Source organism: Centrocercus urophasianus, unplaced genomic scaffold (genome assembly GCF_019232065.1).
Source record: "Centrocercus urophasianus isolate 14NV4802_14NV808 unplaced genomic scaffold, USGS_Curo_1.0 seq_10, whole genome shotgun sequence".
In the NCBI taxonomy this organism is placed as follows: domain Eukaryota; kingdom Metazoa; phylum Chordata; class Aves; order Galliformes; family Phasianidae; genus Centrocercus; species Centrocercus urophasianus.
The window spans coordinates 46339937-46358759 of record NW_024884142.1 but is presented as its reverse complement, the minus strand read 5'-3'; the positions used below and the strand labels follow the sequence as shown (position 1 = coordinate 46358759).

Sequence of the window (18823 nt, the reverse complement as noted above, 5' to 3'; positions counted from 1 at the left end):
GTTTCCCAAGAGGATGAGGCCAGACGTTTTTATTAAAAACTTTTCTCATTATCCACACACATTTGCATAAATAAAAATCCCATGTAGCTTTCATAACTAATATTTTTTGTTTTTATTTTAGTAGTAAAAGGCACCCAGAGTGCTACACTAAATTCCTATTTGTGTTCACGATATGATGAATTAAGCAATTGCAAAGATGGCTTGAAACCTCTAAGTAGCGTGGAGGTTCATTGCTCTTACCAAGTCCTCAGTAGCAAGATACATCAGCAGGGCATTGGATGAGAAGGTCCTGAATTTGAACATGACTGTGGAAATATTAGGGTTCCAGCGGATTGGGCGGCTCACTACAGCATAGCTGTCACCATCAAACTGGACTGTTCCTTCACCATCTGCCACCTGTGGGCTGAAAAGGGGCAATTTCAACTATTTTTCTTTGCCATGTGAAATTAAAAGGGAAAAAAACACGGAGGTGGAGAAGGAGAGCAGAGGAGGGGAGCAAGAAGATGCCTTTTGGGAGTCTTCCTGAACTTGGTTTGATTTTGTATCAAACCCACATTCTAAGTGGGGCTACCAGGTCAGCTCACCAGATGTTCAGCAAGAAAGCACTACTGGGAAGAAGACAGAAAAGTAACCTGTTGAATGCATCTTGTGGACCATAGCTGGTCATTATGCAATCCTCATTATAAAACAACATTCTTGTAGTAAACCTTGGTTTTGTTACTGTTAGGGACTTTACACCTTCTGAAGGGCCCCAGACTGAAAACCCTGTAAACTGTGATTCTTTGCTACAAACTTTGCAAGAGGAGAAGCATCAGTCCCTCTCATTACAGAAAAGATGAGGCTGTGAGATTGTTTAATATGATTTTTATGATAGACTCTTGACCTTCTGTCACACAGATCAGATAGCTGGATGACAGCAATCTTTTGGTTTAATAACAGAGTCGAACAAGAGACCTACATGTGGAATACTGGCTAGGAGAATGTTTCTCACTTAACTTGGCATGCATAAAAGGATGTTGAACACAGTCCTCTTGCCCTACATAACTACATTTAACAGTTAGCTTTTTCAAATAGATTTTGCAGGAGAACTGGATTCTTTCTGAAACAAGAAAATTAGGTTAAGGTAAAAGTGAGATTTTAATACAGTTTTCTACAAATTTCAAGTCTAGATTTCTTTTTTTTTAGATCTTCCTCCCACCTACTCTACTCCAAGCAAGGAGATCTACACTATCACTAATGAGTGAGAAAATTAAATTTAGGCAGAAACACGTATAAAGTTTAGATCTCTCTACTAGGACTTGCTTGGAGCTGAGACATACACATCATCATGCTCCATAAGTTTTAACCTAACCATCAAGAGCCTACATTTATAGTCAAGAAAATCCTCCAGCATTTCCGAAGTTCACAACTGGAATTTCCATCATTTTGAAAGGGCAAAGCCTTAGCAGATGTTTCAAACTAGGCTGCTCAATTGAATGCAAGCCTACTTTTAAGTTCTCTGACTGAGTCTACAGTGACTTTGCTTAATGCAGCACGAGCTCTACACTATATATTGGCACTGCTAAATTTGCTAAAAACCAGGAGTATCTAACAGGACAATACTGCTTTTATGCAATATGTCATGGTAAAGGCCATAAACTGGGAAGTGAGAGACTCAGAATTACTCCTTAAATGAAAATCTATGGAATAGTCTCAGGTACATCTGTATGGGGGCTTTCAGCAGTGCTGCTTTTGATGCTGAATCATGGTACAGAAAAGTATCTCAGTGGAAAAGAGGAAGGAAATGGGTCACAACCCTTAAAGTACAAAGACACACCAGAAAGGTCCCTCTTTTTTGAGAAAGGAAACCACTTTCCCTTTTGGTGTCTTTGCTCACTACACTGGTGGCTGTGAAAGCTGCACTGACGCACCTCACTCTTCCCTGTTCTGTATGATGATCCACAACTGCAAAATCCAGTTATTGTGCCAGACTTTGTCCCAATGTGGATCTCGCCATCCCTCACGTTTTGACTAACCTTGGCCACTAGCTAGGTGGAGCCTTTGCTTCATAGCACCATTTGAACTCTGTTAATATACTTACCACTTTTTAATGCAGATTGGGTGCTTCTCTTGTTGACATAATTTCAACATAACTTCCTATTTCCCACAACTCAGCTTTCTGAGCTGTCTACTGGAATTTGCTAGCTGCTGCAGAATTTCCCACTGTTTACAACAGACAACAGCATCCCACAGACAGGCTTAGAAAGGAGCAATATGTTACCTACCTGACAGCACACCCTTTGCAGTCACCTTCTATATCCCTGAAATTCCACAGTCCTATGGGTTTGCTGTCTAGGAAGGTTTCACCCATACAGCCAGTGAAAGTGGTGACTCTTACAGCATCTGATTTCTGTAAGAGAAAACACAATCACTGTTAGAACTCAGTTTGAAGTGATTTACTGTATGTGAAAGCAAAGCAAGTACAAAGAGAACAAATACCAGAAGATGTTTCTTATTATCTCACATATCAAGATTAATATGTAATCTATTTAATCCTCTAGAACAATTGAATGACAAAAAGGTGAGATAAGTTTTGTACCAGTCAAGATGGAAAAGCTCATTTAATTGAGACTCAGGCCTATGCAAAATGATCCCTGAAGAATGGGGAACTGCCCAAGCTTTCACATCACATCACCTGCTTCCCAGCCATCTGGAGAACTGCTTGCTTGCGCTAGCAAGTAAGTCCAGCAGTCCAGCCTCTTTTTGAGGTCTACCTGTGTTTTCATTTCAGATATCATGGAAAGAGCTATGAGGAAACTTGCCCACTGTACAACCAGCAAAATTCACCTGCTCTTAATTCTCAAAAGCCTGGAATTTGAGTATCCAAACTAAAAAACTGAATATGTGAGCTCAGCTGGCTACACCTCTAAAGGTCATGCTGAGTTTTGGATGCAGAAAAATGTGCAGATAGCAAAGCAATTTTAACTTAAAATGCATCAAAACTCATTAGGTTAGGGTCATACACATTGGGTGAGGTTCATTTGATCATAACATGGTGCTATGATCAGATAGGTAATACATGATTGTACACAGAGTACTTATCTCAGAATGATCTTTCTAAAAATACCTGGCTTCATTTAAATATCACTTCATCAATACAAACTGATTGAAAAACTATTTACTTAGCTATTTAAGATAGACAAGCACCTGCTGTTTTCCATACAGCAATTATGAATATTAAGACCTTGCAAGAAAATATGAAGAAGTGCAACTTAAAAATATTACAGCAAAAGTATGACTCAATAGACTTAATGTTCTGATGATATATCTTGGGATAATTGGGAAGGTTTTAATTAGCAACAAGAGGAACTTAATGTCAGTTCTGAGAAATTCATGACATGTGAGTATCATAGTTTTCAACTCAAGCCAAATGAAAGATGTTTTTAAAAACTGAAAGTGAGCATTCTGCAGGTCAGTGACCTTGACAAACATCCAAAACACAGTTTTAAACAAAATTCTCAGTTAAAAACAATTTTTTGTGAACATGACAACTGATAATTTTTTTTTTGAAAGTAAATATCATTTACTCAGACTGTGTCTGAGCAGAGCAAGTCTGATAATGTTTAAAACCCTAGATAGAAAATATTCCAGTCGCCTTGAATGTACAATACACTGTCTCCTACCTCTGCCCTTCTCTTTATTTACCCGGGGGGAAAAATTATGATAGTTTTCTCAAGTTGGAAAAAAACTTAAGAAATCTCTAGAAAACATCTGGAAAATTCTTATTGAGTTTGAAAACCAGTGCTCAGGCATCCGATTTTCTGTAGCTTCCATAATTTCTGTTCAGATTTAGTACTTCACCTCACACTTTATTCTAAAACTGTCTTACGTGCTCAGTAAACATGCTTATTACCCACTTCTGCCTCACTGTCTAACTAAGAGAAAAATCAAAAACATTTAGGAAAGAATTTAGGTTTAAATTAGGTTTTCATTCCAGGCCCTTTTGTCTATCCTAATAGATCAAGAGCCCTTAAACTCTTTTTGCTCTTGAAATTCTTTGCTATTCTTCTATTTCTAACTTTTTCTTAAGTACACACTCCATAATTAAGCAGTTCTTTGTAATCAAGTGTTATTTAAACAATGTTAGCATTTAAATAAAAACCCCAAATAATTACAAATAACATTAAAAAATAAAAATGAAATAACAAGCACTAGATAAAATATTACACATTTTAAAACTCAAACTAAATTAAGTGAGATCACCTTTGTGGTGACATTTCATTAGAGTGATTGGTGTGAGCTTTGGGACCTGGTTACTCAAATACTAGATATGATCTCTGTTTACACCTTTGTCTCACTTCTGCCATCAGGCTACAATACTAAGAGCACTTTATTTAACAATAAGAAACTTGTGAAAATGAAAAATGACATCCAGGAAAACATACATTATTATTAGTCCAATGTAATAACTTTGCCATTGAAATTAGGACCAGGCATGAGACTAATTTATGCCATGACAATCTATGCCATGTGACATCTCCTATTCTCTGGATTTTTAAAGTAACCATAAGAATATTTTTCAAAGTAGAATTCAAGGTCAAAGCTCTGAGAGCCAGCATTAAACACATAAATGTATATAAATGGTGCAATTACATTTCAGCACTTGTCGCACATGTGCTCTGAACTTGCAAGTGAAATCTAAAACAAAGTGTGGTTAAGCACTGGCATAGGCTCCCCAGGGAGGTGGTTGAGTCACCATCCCCGGATGGTGTTGAAAAGCTGTTTGGATGTAGTGCTCAGGGACAAGATTTAGTGGAGGGCTGTTAGAGTTAGGGTAGTACGGTTGCGTTGCAATTGGACTTGATGATCTTTGGGGTCTTTTCCAACCTGAGCAATTCTATGATTCTAAAATTCAAATAAGGTTTGGGTTTAAGTTAGCATTTGAGTTTGAAGTTTCACGACTCCTTCAGTGGATCACCCAAAGAAAACAGTCCAAAAATTACACACCACTTAATTTCTACAGTTTTAAAACAGTCAATGAAATGTAAATAATTTATCAACCAAACTCTCAAGTATTTTCCTAAATGTGGAATGATGAAAGGGTTTTCTTAATCACAGTTCTGGCACTTAGAATTGGTACATGGGCCAGTTTTCCGGAGCCAGCAGTCATTGCAGACTGCACTTAACACATTTCAGTGGGATAGGCAGAAAGAACCCTACAGCCTTTATGGACTTGTGTTTTTTGATCTTTAGGCCATTGCACAGCACTGCAAGCACAGAACAGTGTCAATTTTGCTCAGTGGAATATTTATTCCACTGAGTCATTATGGCAAGTAAGAAACACAGTATAACGCCAATGTAAATACATTTGTATTTACAGCAGTAGAAATTTATGTTTATCAAACACAGAAAAAAAAAAAAAAAAGAAAAAGAAAAAGAAAAGAAAGAAAACAAAGAATAATTATTAGGTCTGGGATATTGTGGGATATAAACCAACTCTCTCCAATTTATTTCCATTGCCTCTGCAAACGCAAATCAAGGCACAGAGCACATTAAGCTAGTGAGAACATTCTTGTTCATTCTTGTTTTGTAAGGGTCACTGTTCTCTACAGTATAGAGCCACTTTTAGTAAATGATGATTCAGTAATTGTAAAAATACATTTGAAGAGTTCTTGTTTATGGCAGAAAGCAGACACCTTTAGCTGCTTCTAGACAGAAAGCCTACATGTTCTTAACAATATCTCAAGAGCACAAATACTACTAAAGCACCTCCAACAACGACACAAGCATACTAAAGCTTACTATTTTTAGTGTAAGTAGTAATGGAATACAGTAGTGCCATACAGTACATTACCTTTATTTTTCCAGTTAAACCTCCAACAAACAGCAGGGCATTAGCATCTACATCCAAAATGGTATATCCAGGTGGTGAGACACCACTGAAAGTGGCTGGAACAATGCTGGCTTTGGGGCCATCCAGTGCTCGCACTGATATAGTGCCATTTTTCCCAGTCCTAGACATTTTAACAAAATAAGCACAGTTTCAGTAAGCCATAGTTAAATATGGTAAGTAGTCTGTTTTAGATGGCATCTTTTAATAGAGGCATGTATTACTGATCTGGTTATGTTCCATGTTGATACAGGTTAATAAACTCTTAAACTTGTGTAATTTAAAGAGAACTTCTTTTCATCACCTCAATATTTTTTTAGCACACAATTCAATAGTCAGATGAAGTGGAACATTCACTCAAACAAGAAAATTGTGTTGTTGTTTTTTTTTTTAATTAATATTGTAACAAAACTAGTCTTGAATAGTTGTTTTCTACTGTTACAAATGAGGTAGGCAAAGATTCAAATTGTATTGTGAAATTTCTAAGGTTTACTGGGTTACATTTGCTCCGCGATGAATATCATGCGACAAGCTTCACTGGGGTACACAGAATTTGTTCTTTATGTACTGGAGCTACCTGGTTGTTTAACAAATTGGCACAAACCTCACTGAATTTAAAGGTGTTACTTTACCATCCTCTCTAAACCAAATGAAATATTGATAATAACAGTAAAAGAATCCACCATTAGTTAATAGTTAATAATAATTAATTTACCATTAATTAACAGCAGCAGTTTCTTTTTTGCTCCTTAGGTTGTTATACTAATATAGCAAGTGGTATGGAAAGAATTTTTACTAGTCTTTGTCAACAGAAGGAATGAAATGTGGAGAGAGGTGACTCCTAGTTGTTCAGGTATATTAAAATGTATTTCAGAGAAAACTTTGGAAGATTTTGAATAATTTTATTCTTTCTGAAGTAATTTTCTTAGTATTTTACTACCGTACAGCAGTATGGATAGCAGTTTTTATTCAGAAGTAAACTATTAGGCATTTATGACCACGTAAATGCCAGTGATTCCTCTCCCTCTCATATAGATGAACCAGAATCACCACACTTTTTTTTTTTTTTTTTTTTTTTTTTTTAAATGAGGCCATCACGTAATTGTAGAAACGAGTAACACTGAATGTGACTCAAATCCTGTCATGTGCAGATGAGGGACCAAGTATGTTTATTAATGTGGTGGAGGAGTGGTAGGGAGATGAGAACGACCATGTATTGTGGATTTATGGATAACTTTGGAAATTGCTGCTTCAATTCATTTTTAATAGGATCTCTAACTTCACATAACCACAGGCATGTTAATTTGGAAATTCACAGCATGAACATCTGGTCTTGCAACCTAAACCAGCACTGAGATACTCAGCATTGAAGAGAAATTTTAAAACACATTCACTTGATAATTAATGCAGAAATACTCTGTATTAAATAACACTTATTTTCTTTTTCCATATCAGTTTGTGATGAGTGTATACCTGTCCAGAGGAACTGTATTTTTTTTAGACAACCTATTGTATTTTGTTGGCTATTTGCCTTACGCTCTAAAAATTACTTACTACATGTTTGCAGGCTAACTAAACAGCATTTCTCCCAGAAAACAGATTTTACATTTGTATTTTTGTCAAAGGTGTCAGGAGGAAGGATTTTAAATTAAAATAATAACATTTATCAAAAATTTTCCACGAGTAGTTTTCTAGACTAAGAGCCGCACGCCCATCCTATCAAGATACTGCCAAGTAACAGCTAAAAAGAAGGAAAAAACAACCAACCAAAACACACATTGATTTTCTGAAGTCCTGGACTTTGTTGCATGTAAAGATGCTTTTTTTTTTTTTTTTTCCTAATTAGAAAAAAAAAAGACAGGCTTGGTGTGTTGAGGTAACAAGAAAATTAAAAGTTAAGCGCATACAGAATCACAGAATCACAGAATCACAGAATCACCCGGGTTGGAAGGGACCCTCAAGGATCATGTAGTTCCAACCCCCCTGCCTAGCAGGGCCACCAAACACACACATTCAGATCAGGTTGCCCAGGACCCCGTCCAACCTGGCCTTGAACACGTCCAAGGACGGGGCATCCACAACCTCCCTGGGCAGCCCGTTCCAGGGCCTAACCACTCTCCTTGTAAAGAACTTCCCCCTAACATCCAACCTAAATCTTCCCTCCCTCAACTTGGATCCATTTCCCCTAGTCCTGCTGTTGTCAGCCCTTTTGAAGAGTTTACTCCCCTCCTGGGTGAAACATACCTTTCAGGAAGAAATGTCATTTCTATTAAATGCAACTTTACTTGAAGAACTCATATTTAGTGTGTTAACTTAGGCTACTGAATGAGTTAAAACTAAACATTATTTATTTCTGCATTTAGAGATTCAGAAATTCTAATAATTATTCCTGCATTTAGAAAGTTTACTGGACCAAGGCTTTAGAGAATGGAAAAAAATTAGAAAACTATGCATTTATGTCTAGAAATCTCTTTAACAATTCATTTAGCTCAGAATCTGTCAGCCTCATCCAGAATAAATTGAGAGTCTTCTTGTGAAATAACATCTCACTGGAAATAAGTCATTTAAAGCCAAAAACAACAACAACAACAACAACAACAACAACAACAACAAAAAAAAAAAAAAAGAAGAAAAAAAAAATGTTAGCTGTCACATGTCTGTTTTGATAAATTTACCCTGAACTGTGAAGCAAGGTTGAAAAGTAATTTTGAGGGTTTCCATTCAATGGGGAATGTTTTTGTAGATCTACGCCATCTTGCCTGCCCTAGAGATAGGGATATCAAAGCTTTCAGTGTGAAAACCATATATTTGCAGAAAAATACTGGAGATTTTCAATTACTTCTAGCTTGATTTGGTAACTCAAGAGATCATATAGATGGGAGTTCCAGGGAATCCAGGGAATCTCCTAGTGATATTTGGGGTATGTAAATGCATAGTTACTCCCAACCATTTAAAAGCAGTGGGGTCAAACAATTCACATTCTTCTAATTAAATTTTTTTTGGTTGGAAATTCTTTTAATGACAATTATTTTAACTTTTATTCCAAAATCAATGGAATGTTAAGTAGATAGCATTCTATGTGGCAGAAATTCTAAAGTTTCTTTTTTTCCAGGTTTATTAATAAAATAAGGTTTATTTTTATTATTATTCATGTTTATTAATAAATCCCTATAAAGGGCTTCAAAACATAGTTCTCAATGTAGTAATTGTTGGAAGACTTTAACAGTTACTAGCAGCTCCTATTAAACTGAAATCATGACTCCAGTGGTTCTAGTTTAAAAACATTCAAATGCAATAACATTGAAGGGACTGAGCAGACTGACACTTTTTAGGGTGCCTAATATGTTACAAGTAGCATGGGTGTCTTTCATCTTCAAACAGATGGAAATGCTAACTATAGAGTCTCTTTCATAAATAATTCTCTCTTACTTAGGGAGGACAATTGAGCTTGAAGAAAGAAGTTGGCTAACTTGGCAGCAAAAAGACATTGGTATCTGATGCATGACAAGTCATCAGATAAGAAGATACTACTTTTGTGGTAGTCAATTCAAGATGAACTGTTGGGTTAAAGATATATCAGCACTTTGGTGGCTGATCATCTGATACATTTGCACAATACCACGTATGCAGGATTTGCGCTTTAGGAGATGCATGATACAATTGAGATGACTTCTGCAAGTTATCAACATTAGATTACAAAATACCATGAAGAAATATCTGCTCCTTGATACCTGGACTACAAAGAAAACCATTACTCTAAAGTATGGCTTAGATTTGCCTTAGTAGTTTATGATTGAATTCTTGCTGAGCTGAGCTGGATATGCTTAGTGAGAATTTGTGATTCATCTGTCCTTTCCAAGGAAGGGAATTGTTTAAACTCTGCCATTAATAATGGTAATATTTAAAATGTGCTTAATTAAAATTACAACTAATTAGATCCAGCTCCTAACAGGCCTGCTGACATCAAGTGACATTGTTCCACTGATCAAGAGTGACTCAAAAATACTCTAATATATATTTGACTGTTCCACAAAATTGACTCTGCGTGTTTCAAACCTGCTTCTAATCTTTTTGTCACAAACTGTTTATGTCATATTTTCCTTCATTAATTGATACTTCAGTTGATTGCAGTCTTTAATGTCAATCAGATTCATCTCTGTAAGAAGGTACATAACTGTAAGTAGCTGTTAAGTTCTTGTGCAATCAAAGTAAAGGGAATTGCTTATTCCATAGGCAAATGGTACATTAAATGAATAAATACATTTTACTTCAATTCCATACAAATAAAAATTTAAAGATTTCCATGATGGCCTCTGTATATATGATAAAATGCACAGAATTAGTGTACTTGAAATAAAAAGACAAGGAAAATAAAAAGCTTCTATGGAAAACAGATGCAGTAGTTAATAAATTGGTCTTAGCAGATGGGAAATTTTGGCCTGGTGGTTAACTGAACTGAACATCCCTGATCATCACTTAACAGTCAGCTGTTTCATATTTAGATTTCAATCCATAAGCTGAATGATTTTGAGGCTTTCACGGCCTCTGAGCCAACACATCTTCTCTTTATAAGCCCTTTTGAGATTCTTAGTTAAAACCCGCTATCAGTCTTTAAAGCTATCATATTTACATAGTTAAATCTACCATTGCAAACACGTTTCAATGCCTGTCATCATTGAAATATGAGGCAAAATTTAGCAAGGCCAGAATTTCCCCACGGCCTTTCTGACCTCTCCTCCACTCTAAGTGGATGTCCTGCCACCTGGCAGCTCAGTCAGTTTGCTGGAAAAGTAGCTGGAACTGAGAAGAAATTTATAGAACAAAAAGATAGAATGTAATGAGTAAAACTCTTCAACAGCTTATGAAGAAGCGTTATCAAATGGACTAAAATATTCGAAGTCAGAAAATCTTCAGCGGGGCACGTAATTAATGAAGTTTGCCTTAGGAATATAAAACTAGTCCCGAGTTCTTCATCTTGATCCCACAAATCCAACTAATGCCTTTGCATGTAATTCTCCTGAATTGTGCAGCTGTAATTGTTCCAAATTGCTGATCCAGCAGTTTGTTTAAAACTAATGGCATGCACATCCTGTGTATCTAGAACAAATAACTTAATAGGCACTGTGCATTTGTAGAATGTGTGAATTTTTATACCATATCCTGGCCCATTATCTGCTGAAGCAGCTTTATTCTAAATAGAAGTCTGGCATTACTGTGTCATGAAGCTATTTTAGTACGCACAATATGAAGTGATGAAGATTTCAACTATTCCTATCATAACCAAGCTTGTATTTCGCAAGCAACGAGATTTCATTAAGCCAGCTACTAGAGAAAGTGCCATGATTTTATTTCTTTCTCTGTCCTGAATGTCTGATTTCTGTGATTTCGCTAAATTATTTAAACTGGATGCCATTTTCTTCTCTCAGAGCTATGGATGTAACTGGATTACAATTTTTCTTTTCCCTTTCTTCTTTCTCTCAGTGTATGACTGTACTATCACTTCTACATTTAATAGTAGGTGAAATATAACATGTAAGGATGCAAAAGGATTATTCAGCTTTCATCAGACTGCAATATAGACAACGTTATCTAATTTGCTAGGAGAGTAATTCAAGAGGAAAGGATAATGGATATAAATTTCCATAATCCTTATGCTGTAATTATTAAACTGTATGTCACATGCAATTTAAACGGAAAATACAAAATTCAAAAAACTAATTTGAAAACTGAATATTAAGTTATCTATTTATCTAAAGTTCAAAAGCATTCAGCAACTGGACTGAAATACGAAAGTGTTGAGAATATTCTATCCTTGATTTTTCATAAGCTGTATCTTTTTTAACATATCTAGTTTGAAGAGATATTCTGGCTACGGAAACGGCATTTTGAGTAAGAATCAAGATACTGGTGTATGACAGGCCTTTCATTTGCAGTACTGCAAGACCAGAAATTCAGAAATGGTGCTACTCTTTGAAATTCAAGATGAAAAGAATAGCAGTTATCTGTCTGAATGTCAAAACCTGTAACTAATTTTTAAAGGATGCTAGTTGAAGAAGAGAATTCATAAAGCTGAAATGAAAGGTAGAAAGGAGGGAATATAAGCAGTCATGGACTGCTGATGCATGAGGGAAAATATGTGATGAAATTATATTCTTGAAGCAGAACAATTCACATTTCAATAGTAATTGCAGCGTATTCACTTTTGGTATTATTGGATGTAGGTTCAAAACCTTCCACTAAACCAGCCTACAATTGCTTATGATATTACCTTGCATTAAAAATAGATGTTTTAAACACAGCAAACACTTCCATAAACCTGAGATGTACAAACCTGAGATGAGGACAAATGTGAAGTCTTATACCTGCAGAGTTGCATGCATCAGCATAGGTTAGAAGCTGACATGCTGGAAAGGAGCTCTGTGGAGAAGGACCTGGATGATCAGGTAGACCACAGGTTGAGCATGAGTCAACAGCATGCCCTTATGGCTGACATGCATTGTCTTCTGGGGTGAATTGTAAAGACCATGGCCAGCATTCAAGGAAGGTTATCCTCCTACACTACTCTGCCCTGTGAGGCTGTATCTGGAGTACTATGTCCAGTTCTTGGCTCCTTTGTTCAAGAAAGGCAGGGAATTTCTAGAGAATCCAGTGGAATACCATAGAGATTATGAGGGGTCTGGAGCATCTCTTGCATAAAGAGAGGCTAAGAGATTTGGGGTTGTTCAGCCTGGAGAAGATAAGACTGAGAGGAGGATCTTATCAATGCTTATAACTACCTAATGAGTGGGAGCCATGTGGATTGGGTCTGGTCCTTTTCAATGGTGTCCAATTACAGAGCAAGGGATAATAGGCACAGACTGTAACATAGGAAGTTCCACAAACCATGACAAAAACTTCTTTGCTTTGAGGGTGACAGAGTACTGGAATGAGCTGCCTGTAGAAGTTGTGAAGTCTTCTTCCCTGAAGACATTCAAAACATGCTTGGACACTTTCTTGTATAACCTACTGTAGGGAACCTGTTTTAGCAGAAAGGTTGGACTACATGATCTCCAGTGGTCCCTTTCAACCCTATGATTCTGTGAAACATGATAAGAATGGATTGGAATTAAATCTTTCTTAATTTAGCTGTTTTTTCATTAGGAAACAAATCTGTGAAGTGAAATATGTACTTGCCTAGAGGCTTCAATCCGGTACCAAAACCCATCATCAATGGTCAGATCTGGATACTCTACCCGTCCAACACCAGATCCCACATCCCACAGGAAGCTCACTTTGCCTTTGCGCATTTCTATGGCCAAGAAGTCAGTCTGTGTACAAAATATAAAAACAGAACCAGTCTCATATTTTGACAAAAGAAAACTCTCCAGAACTCTTCACATTTCAGAAGACATGTGAATGGGGCAATAGAAATTCACTTACAGACAACAAAGTATGAAAACTAACTCTCACAATGACTGAGATTGTCTTTTCCCTGCTTTCCTTGATTCAAGCAAGGAATCTTATGACAAATATGACAAATGACTTCTGTCAGTGATACATAGCATGTAAGCTGCTAGACTTACAGAAATGTTGGTACTGCAGCAAGCAAGAAGAGAACTTAACTCAGACTGACGTTATTTGTAAAACATCCATTGGATGGCAGAAACATGTCAGGATTGTAGACTAATACATGATGCCATCTAGCCTCTTCATTTTGTATTAGGTATATAAAGTATATAGTTCAAAATGTTAGAAATGCACTGTTTTTCCCATTTGCTGAATTACTGTTGATTATTCTAGAAGCTTGTCTGCTAGAGTGCCCTTGGGAAACTGAGTCATTCATCATTACTGTGCTTGCAATCATAGTCTTGACATAAAATTATAATAAACTGGAGCTTTGACAGATTCAAGATGATTAGCCACTTCTTCCCCAAGGAAAAGCCCACAGACAACCCCCAAAATGCTTTGGTTGCACTGTGAATTTTAAAGCCCTAATGTAGCTCATGTAGCAGTCTTAGATTTTATAGCTAGTTAAAATACTAAAAAATATTTGCCAGTTATATTTTAGCAGTCCCTATATTAATACTAAAGCAACTCTCTAGTTTATCTTAGATCCTCTACTACTACTTTGAAGCCTCAAAGTGGAAAAAAGAAAAGCCTTTTTCATCTTCTGTGTCTGTCAGTAACCTGATTTGATTGAGCAATGCTGACAAGAAAAGCAGGAGACAAACTTACAAACTTGGCACTTCCAAGGTAAAAAAGAAGATTGTCAGCAACTACAGTCTTCACATTGATAATGATGGTATTGTATGTTCCTTTCTTTATTTCTGGTCTGTATGTCCGAATACAGTTGCCTCCAGAAGACACGGACACTTTGATCTTCAAAAAAAGCATATTAAAAAAAATTTAGTTTACTGCTTATTATTCCAGAAGTAACCAAAAGATGTTTCTAAATCATTACAAAAATATAACTGTTCTTTCTTCCTCATTACCATTTCTGTGCCACAAGTAGCAAGTAGTTGCTTGGATACGTACAAGAGGTAGAAATGCAATTTTCTTTCTGGGATTTTTTCTTATGTTTTGATTAAAAGGCAATACAAACTCTTTCTAGCATTCAGGTTTGAAAGGATCAATTATATGGATCAAAAATAGCTAGAAGATATGTAGGTCTAACACAATCAGCTGGGGAATTCTGGCTATGGAGACAGACTACAAGTAGAATACGTAGCCAGGAAAATACGTAGTGCTTCTGAAGGAATTGCAACATATTCCTCTGGGGTAGAGATGACGATCTATTTTTCTTTGTAATGTCTTTGATTATGCTAATTTAAGACACCTTTTAATAATTATTTTTTTAACCAACAGTTGTGTCTAACACTGTTTTCACATAGTCCCTAACGGAGCTGGTATTCATTACTAGGTTTCATTTTCACTGCTCAAATGACATATGCATTTGGACACTTGTGCTAGTTTCCTTAGGCTCAGCAGCACAGATGAAAACAGCATACTATTTGCTTTCATAATGCCAGCATAGACATAATGACAGTACAATCGTATTTCAATTCCAGATAGACATGTTTATGTTTTAGAGTAGACGTACATAATGATATCGCCTCTTGCTTAGGGCAGACTTTATAAAGAATGAGATCTGTTATACGACCAAACACACTATTTCCTTTCCTCAGAAATGCTGAGCAGGTAAGTACTTAGAAGCCTTCAGACAAAAGAACATAAGAAAGCTATTGCATCACTGTAACTTGTTCCTCTATTGTGGGCAAATATGTAATACACATCCATTCTAGGCTCCTATTCTGTAGGTTGTTGGTTTTTTTCCCCAACCATTTTTCAGGAATTATCCTAACGTACTATCTCCAAGAACATTTTTCTCATTTTCTATTGGGTTACAAGCTGAATAACCTTAGCATTACCCAGCTGGTCCTCAAGCTTAAAGTACTCCTGAATTAGAGAAACTCCAAACTCAGTAATCAAACCAGAAATATACTCTCAACCCAATTTTGCATCTTTAGACTCCACATTCTCAGGTGATATAAATTCTATGAATTGGTACCGGGGGTTTATTATCATTACTCAGTCATGAATGACAAAGTGATTTTTTCTGCTATGCTATTACAATACTTCTTAAATAGTAACTCTTCCAAATACAGACCAACAGATATTATCCATTTAACGATGGTGCATTTTAAATGAAGAAACAAAACACAGAGAGGAAATTATCAGAAAATTTTTTGTTTATCTGAGAAATTATACTCCATTACTTGCTTTCTCTACACATTTTTTTTTTTTTTTATATTAGGAAGTATTCACCTTGAGGAAAAGAAATATAAAAGTAGAAAATAAAATCCCACTAATATTTAAAAGGTCATCTTATTGAGAAAAAGGCTTACCGAATTGGCTTGCTTCCGAGCTTGGTTTATCAGCTCTTTTATCTGAGAAATGTTTTTCCCTAAATTATCTTGAAGTTCTTTGATTGGCTTGAGTCTATCTAGTAGGCGATCTGCCTCCTTTTCCAGGTGTTTTATACTTGAATCTGCATCAGCAACTTCATAAGGAAGAACAAAGCACAGTTTTAGAGTGGTGGCAGATGGTAATTATAAACTGGTATTTAAAAAAAAAAAAAAAGAAGAAGAAAATTCTGCACAGACAATACTCAGGCAATATTATATGCTAATATGAGGTATACACAGACCAGGAAGCTACCTCAACAGAATTAGGTCATTTATGAACATTAGAATGAAGTTAAGGTAGCAACAGAAGTAGATACAGATGTTAAACAAGAATTTTGAAGCAGTAACTATGCCTCATGTCAGGATAATAGCAATTAAAATACTGGAGCAAAATACAGTTACGAATGAATTATTTACATGTGTTTTTTCTAAATCTACTTTTAAAAAATATGCTAGATAAATGAAAATTGATTAGTTTCCATTAGTAATTTCTGCAGAAGAAGTAGGGGATTGCAGTTAAATGTTGAATTAACTTGTTCATTCTTAAATTGTCTATAATGGCAACAAGAATAACATTTTTTTTATTCTGATCACTTAACATTATCTGATAGCTTAAAATTATGAATATGTATTGAAAGCAGATTTTAAAAAATGACAGTCATGTAAATATTTTCTTTTTTCTCCCCCTCAAGTGAAAAATGTTTTTACAATGGAGATTTTTTTCTTTTTCTTTAAGTTTCACAGGACATTTTTTATGCCTTTCAACCTATAACTGGTGAACAATGCCTTCTTTTTGACATTTTTTCAGGAGATGTAAAGATTACAGCACTTGACTAGTGTGAGGGTATGGAACTGTGTGGATGACTGTGAAATGGACAAATCAGTACTTACCAAAAGAATGCAGATAGAATGGAAATAGTAATTATTATAATAGAGTAATGCTTACAAAGAGCATGAAAGTCTGGTTATGTGGTTTTTGAATACTAACTCAGCCCAATTTTCAAGATGTTTCTTATAAGTTTCATAAGTTAGGCTAGTTACCAAGCCACTTCATCTCAAAGCCTTCAAAAAGTAACCATTTGAATGAGCAGTGTGGAACACCATGCATAAGCTTTGGCAGTAAGCAATGAATCATCATTATCTACTGGAAAAGGCACAATTAAAAAAGCAAGAAAGAAGACATACGTACTTATTTCTGTAGGCAAGATAGGGAGACAAAGAAAAGAGAAAAAAACAGAACATAGCATAAGAAAATGTTTTGGAGATCTAATCACAAATGCAAAGTAAGTTAAAGGACGAGATTCTAGATCTGGCCTATTCTATATCCAGAAATGCCAAGAAGGTTTAGGCTACTTGCCTGTTATCACTACCAAGCCAGATATCATTACCTTGTAGATCTGCTTGTTGCATAACCTGCCATAATATAACCACATTATTTCAATCAAAAACTGTTTTTAATGTTGTCTAAACTTCTAGGGATCTTTCTGTCTGATGATTATTTTTGGGGTTCACACATGTATGTGTATGAAGGTTCAGAAATTTCAGATAGGAAGACAGTGACAATCATTTTGCTAGTACAGCTAGAACTTGAAGAGGATATGTGTCCATAGAATGAGACTGACAATTTCCTAAACTAGATGTTTTTAGGTGCCTAGTTTTGCTAAGCTGACCACAACCTGGAAAGCACAGATTAGCTGAGAAGTTAGTCCTTCAGTAATTTTGTAACAATATTCAGCCCTGGCTGGACAAACCAATGCAATATTCTCTGGTAATCTACAATAAAACATTATACAATTTAGAACTCAATGTTATCCATCATAACCATAGTGGAAATTGCTAAAGAAGTTGCTAAAATGCTTGCTAAAGAAATTGTTATATTTGGTAACAGGCTTCCCTACAAAAAACAACAAAAAAAACCCAAAAAATCAGCCTTAAAAAACATTTTCTTTTTTATCTTTTTTCTTCTTAAGTGTCTTCAGTATTCTACCAGAAACAGTAACTTGTACGAAAGATGTCACTGCATTTCACCCAGAAGTAATTACCTGGTTGACTGAAGGCTGGGTTAGTGCAAGGAATTTTACATGAATCAAGTAATATATTGTCAACCAAGGACTGATTCTTTAATTATTCACCTTTCTAGTTTAAAGACTAGTCTGTGGATCAGACCTGCCAATCCACTACATGTTCAATCTCCTGATGGTAGCTTTTTTCACAGAAGACTAACAGCAGAAATAGAAACAATAGTTTCCTTTTTATCCCATCATAGTAATGCTATCAGGGTGAAATTGTTGAGTGTCTGTTTCATTTTGAGATGTAAAATGAAAACCAAAACAACAACAACAGAAAATCCATAGCACAAAAGAACTTACTGTTCTTGATAGGGTCCTTCACAACAGCATTTGTTTTTGCCACATCATCTGCAAGCTTACTGTAGTTGTTTCGCAAGCCAAGGAGATTCTGGTTGAGGTCTTTAATCTGGGCCAGGACATCATTTGCAGAATTGTTGGCTTGTCTTGCTTTGTCTTTAGCTGCCTGTACCTTTATAGCTGTATCTGTCGGTAGAAAAGGACAATTAAATGATTGCCTGGAGTACAGAGTTTGTTTTCATACATCTCAAGAAACAAGTTGGGCCAAATTTCTACCATCTCAAATTGTGTTGTGTAATTCTTTACTCTTTAGAATCTTCATATGTAAGTAAGACATTATTAATCATATGTCTGGACTGCAGAATCTGATCCTCTGTTTTTTGAGATTACAAATACTCCTGAAAAGAAGAAAACACCCCACAGTGAAGTTGTGGTACTCACAGGAACATTCTTTGCTACCTGTTTCTCGCAAAATCATGACATTGCTCTTGTAATTGCTGTTTCACTGTGTTCTCCAATATGTCTTTGTGTCCCTCAGTCATAAGAACATTTCATAGTGCAGCTTGGAAGCTTGGACACTTCTGAAACAACCATGCAGCAGTAGTGCTGCTTCTCATAATGACTGCAACTCCTTGTTGTAGTCA

At 35.9% G+C, this 18823-nt stretch overlaps 1 protein-coding gene across 3 annotated transcripts in view; it reads right to left on the bottom strand.

The window, feature by feature from the left end:
- The window catches only part of LAMA2 (laminin subunit alpha 2), a 327292-nt gene that overhangs the window by 29172 nt on the left and 279297 nt on the right, over window positions 1-18823 (bottom strand). For all 3 annotated transcript variants that reach the window (XM_042821492.1, XM_042821497.1, XM_042821505.1), the window contains exons 43-49: window positions 18183-18365; window positions 15754-15908; window positions 14084-14227; window positions 13043-13176; window positions 5834-5993; window positions 2265-2389; window positions 241-403 (exon numbers count right to left, since the gene is read on the bottom strand). In XM_042821492.1, coding sequence (XP_042677426.1) covers window positions 241-403; window positions 2265-2389; window positions 5834-5993; window positions 13043-13176; window positions 14084-14227; window positions 15754-15908; window positions 18183-18365 — 1064 coding nt within the window. The remainder of the gene's footprint in view (window positions 1-240; window positions 404-2264; window positions 2390-5833; window positions 5994-13042; window positions 13177-14083; window positions 14228-15753; window positions 15909-18182; window positions 18366-18823) is intronic.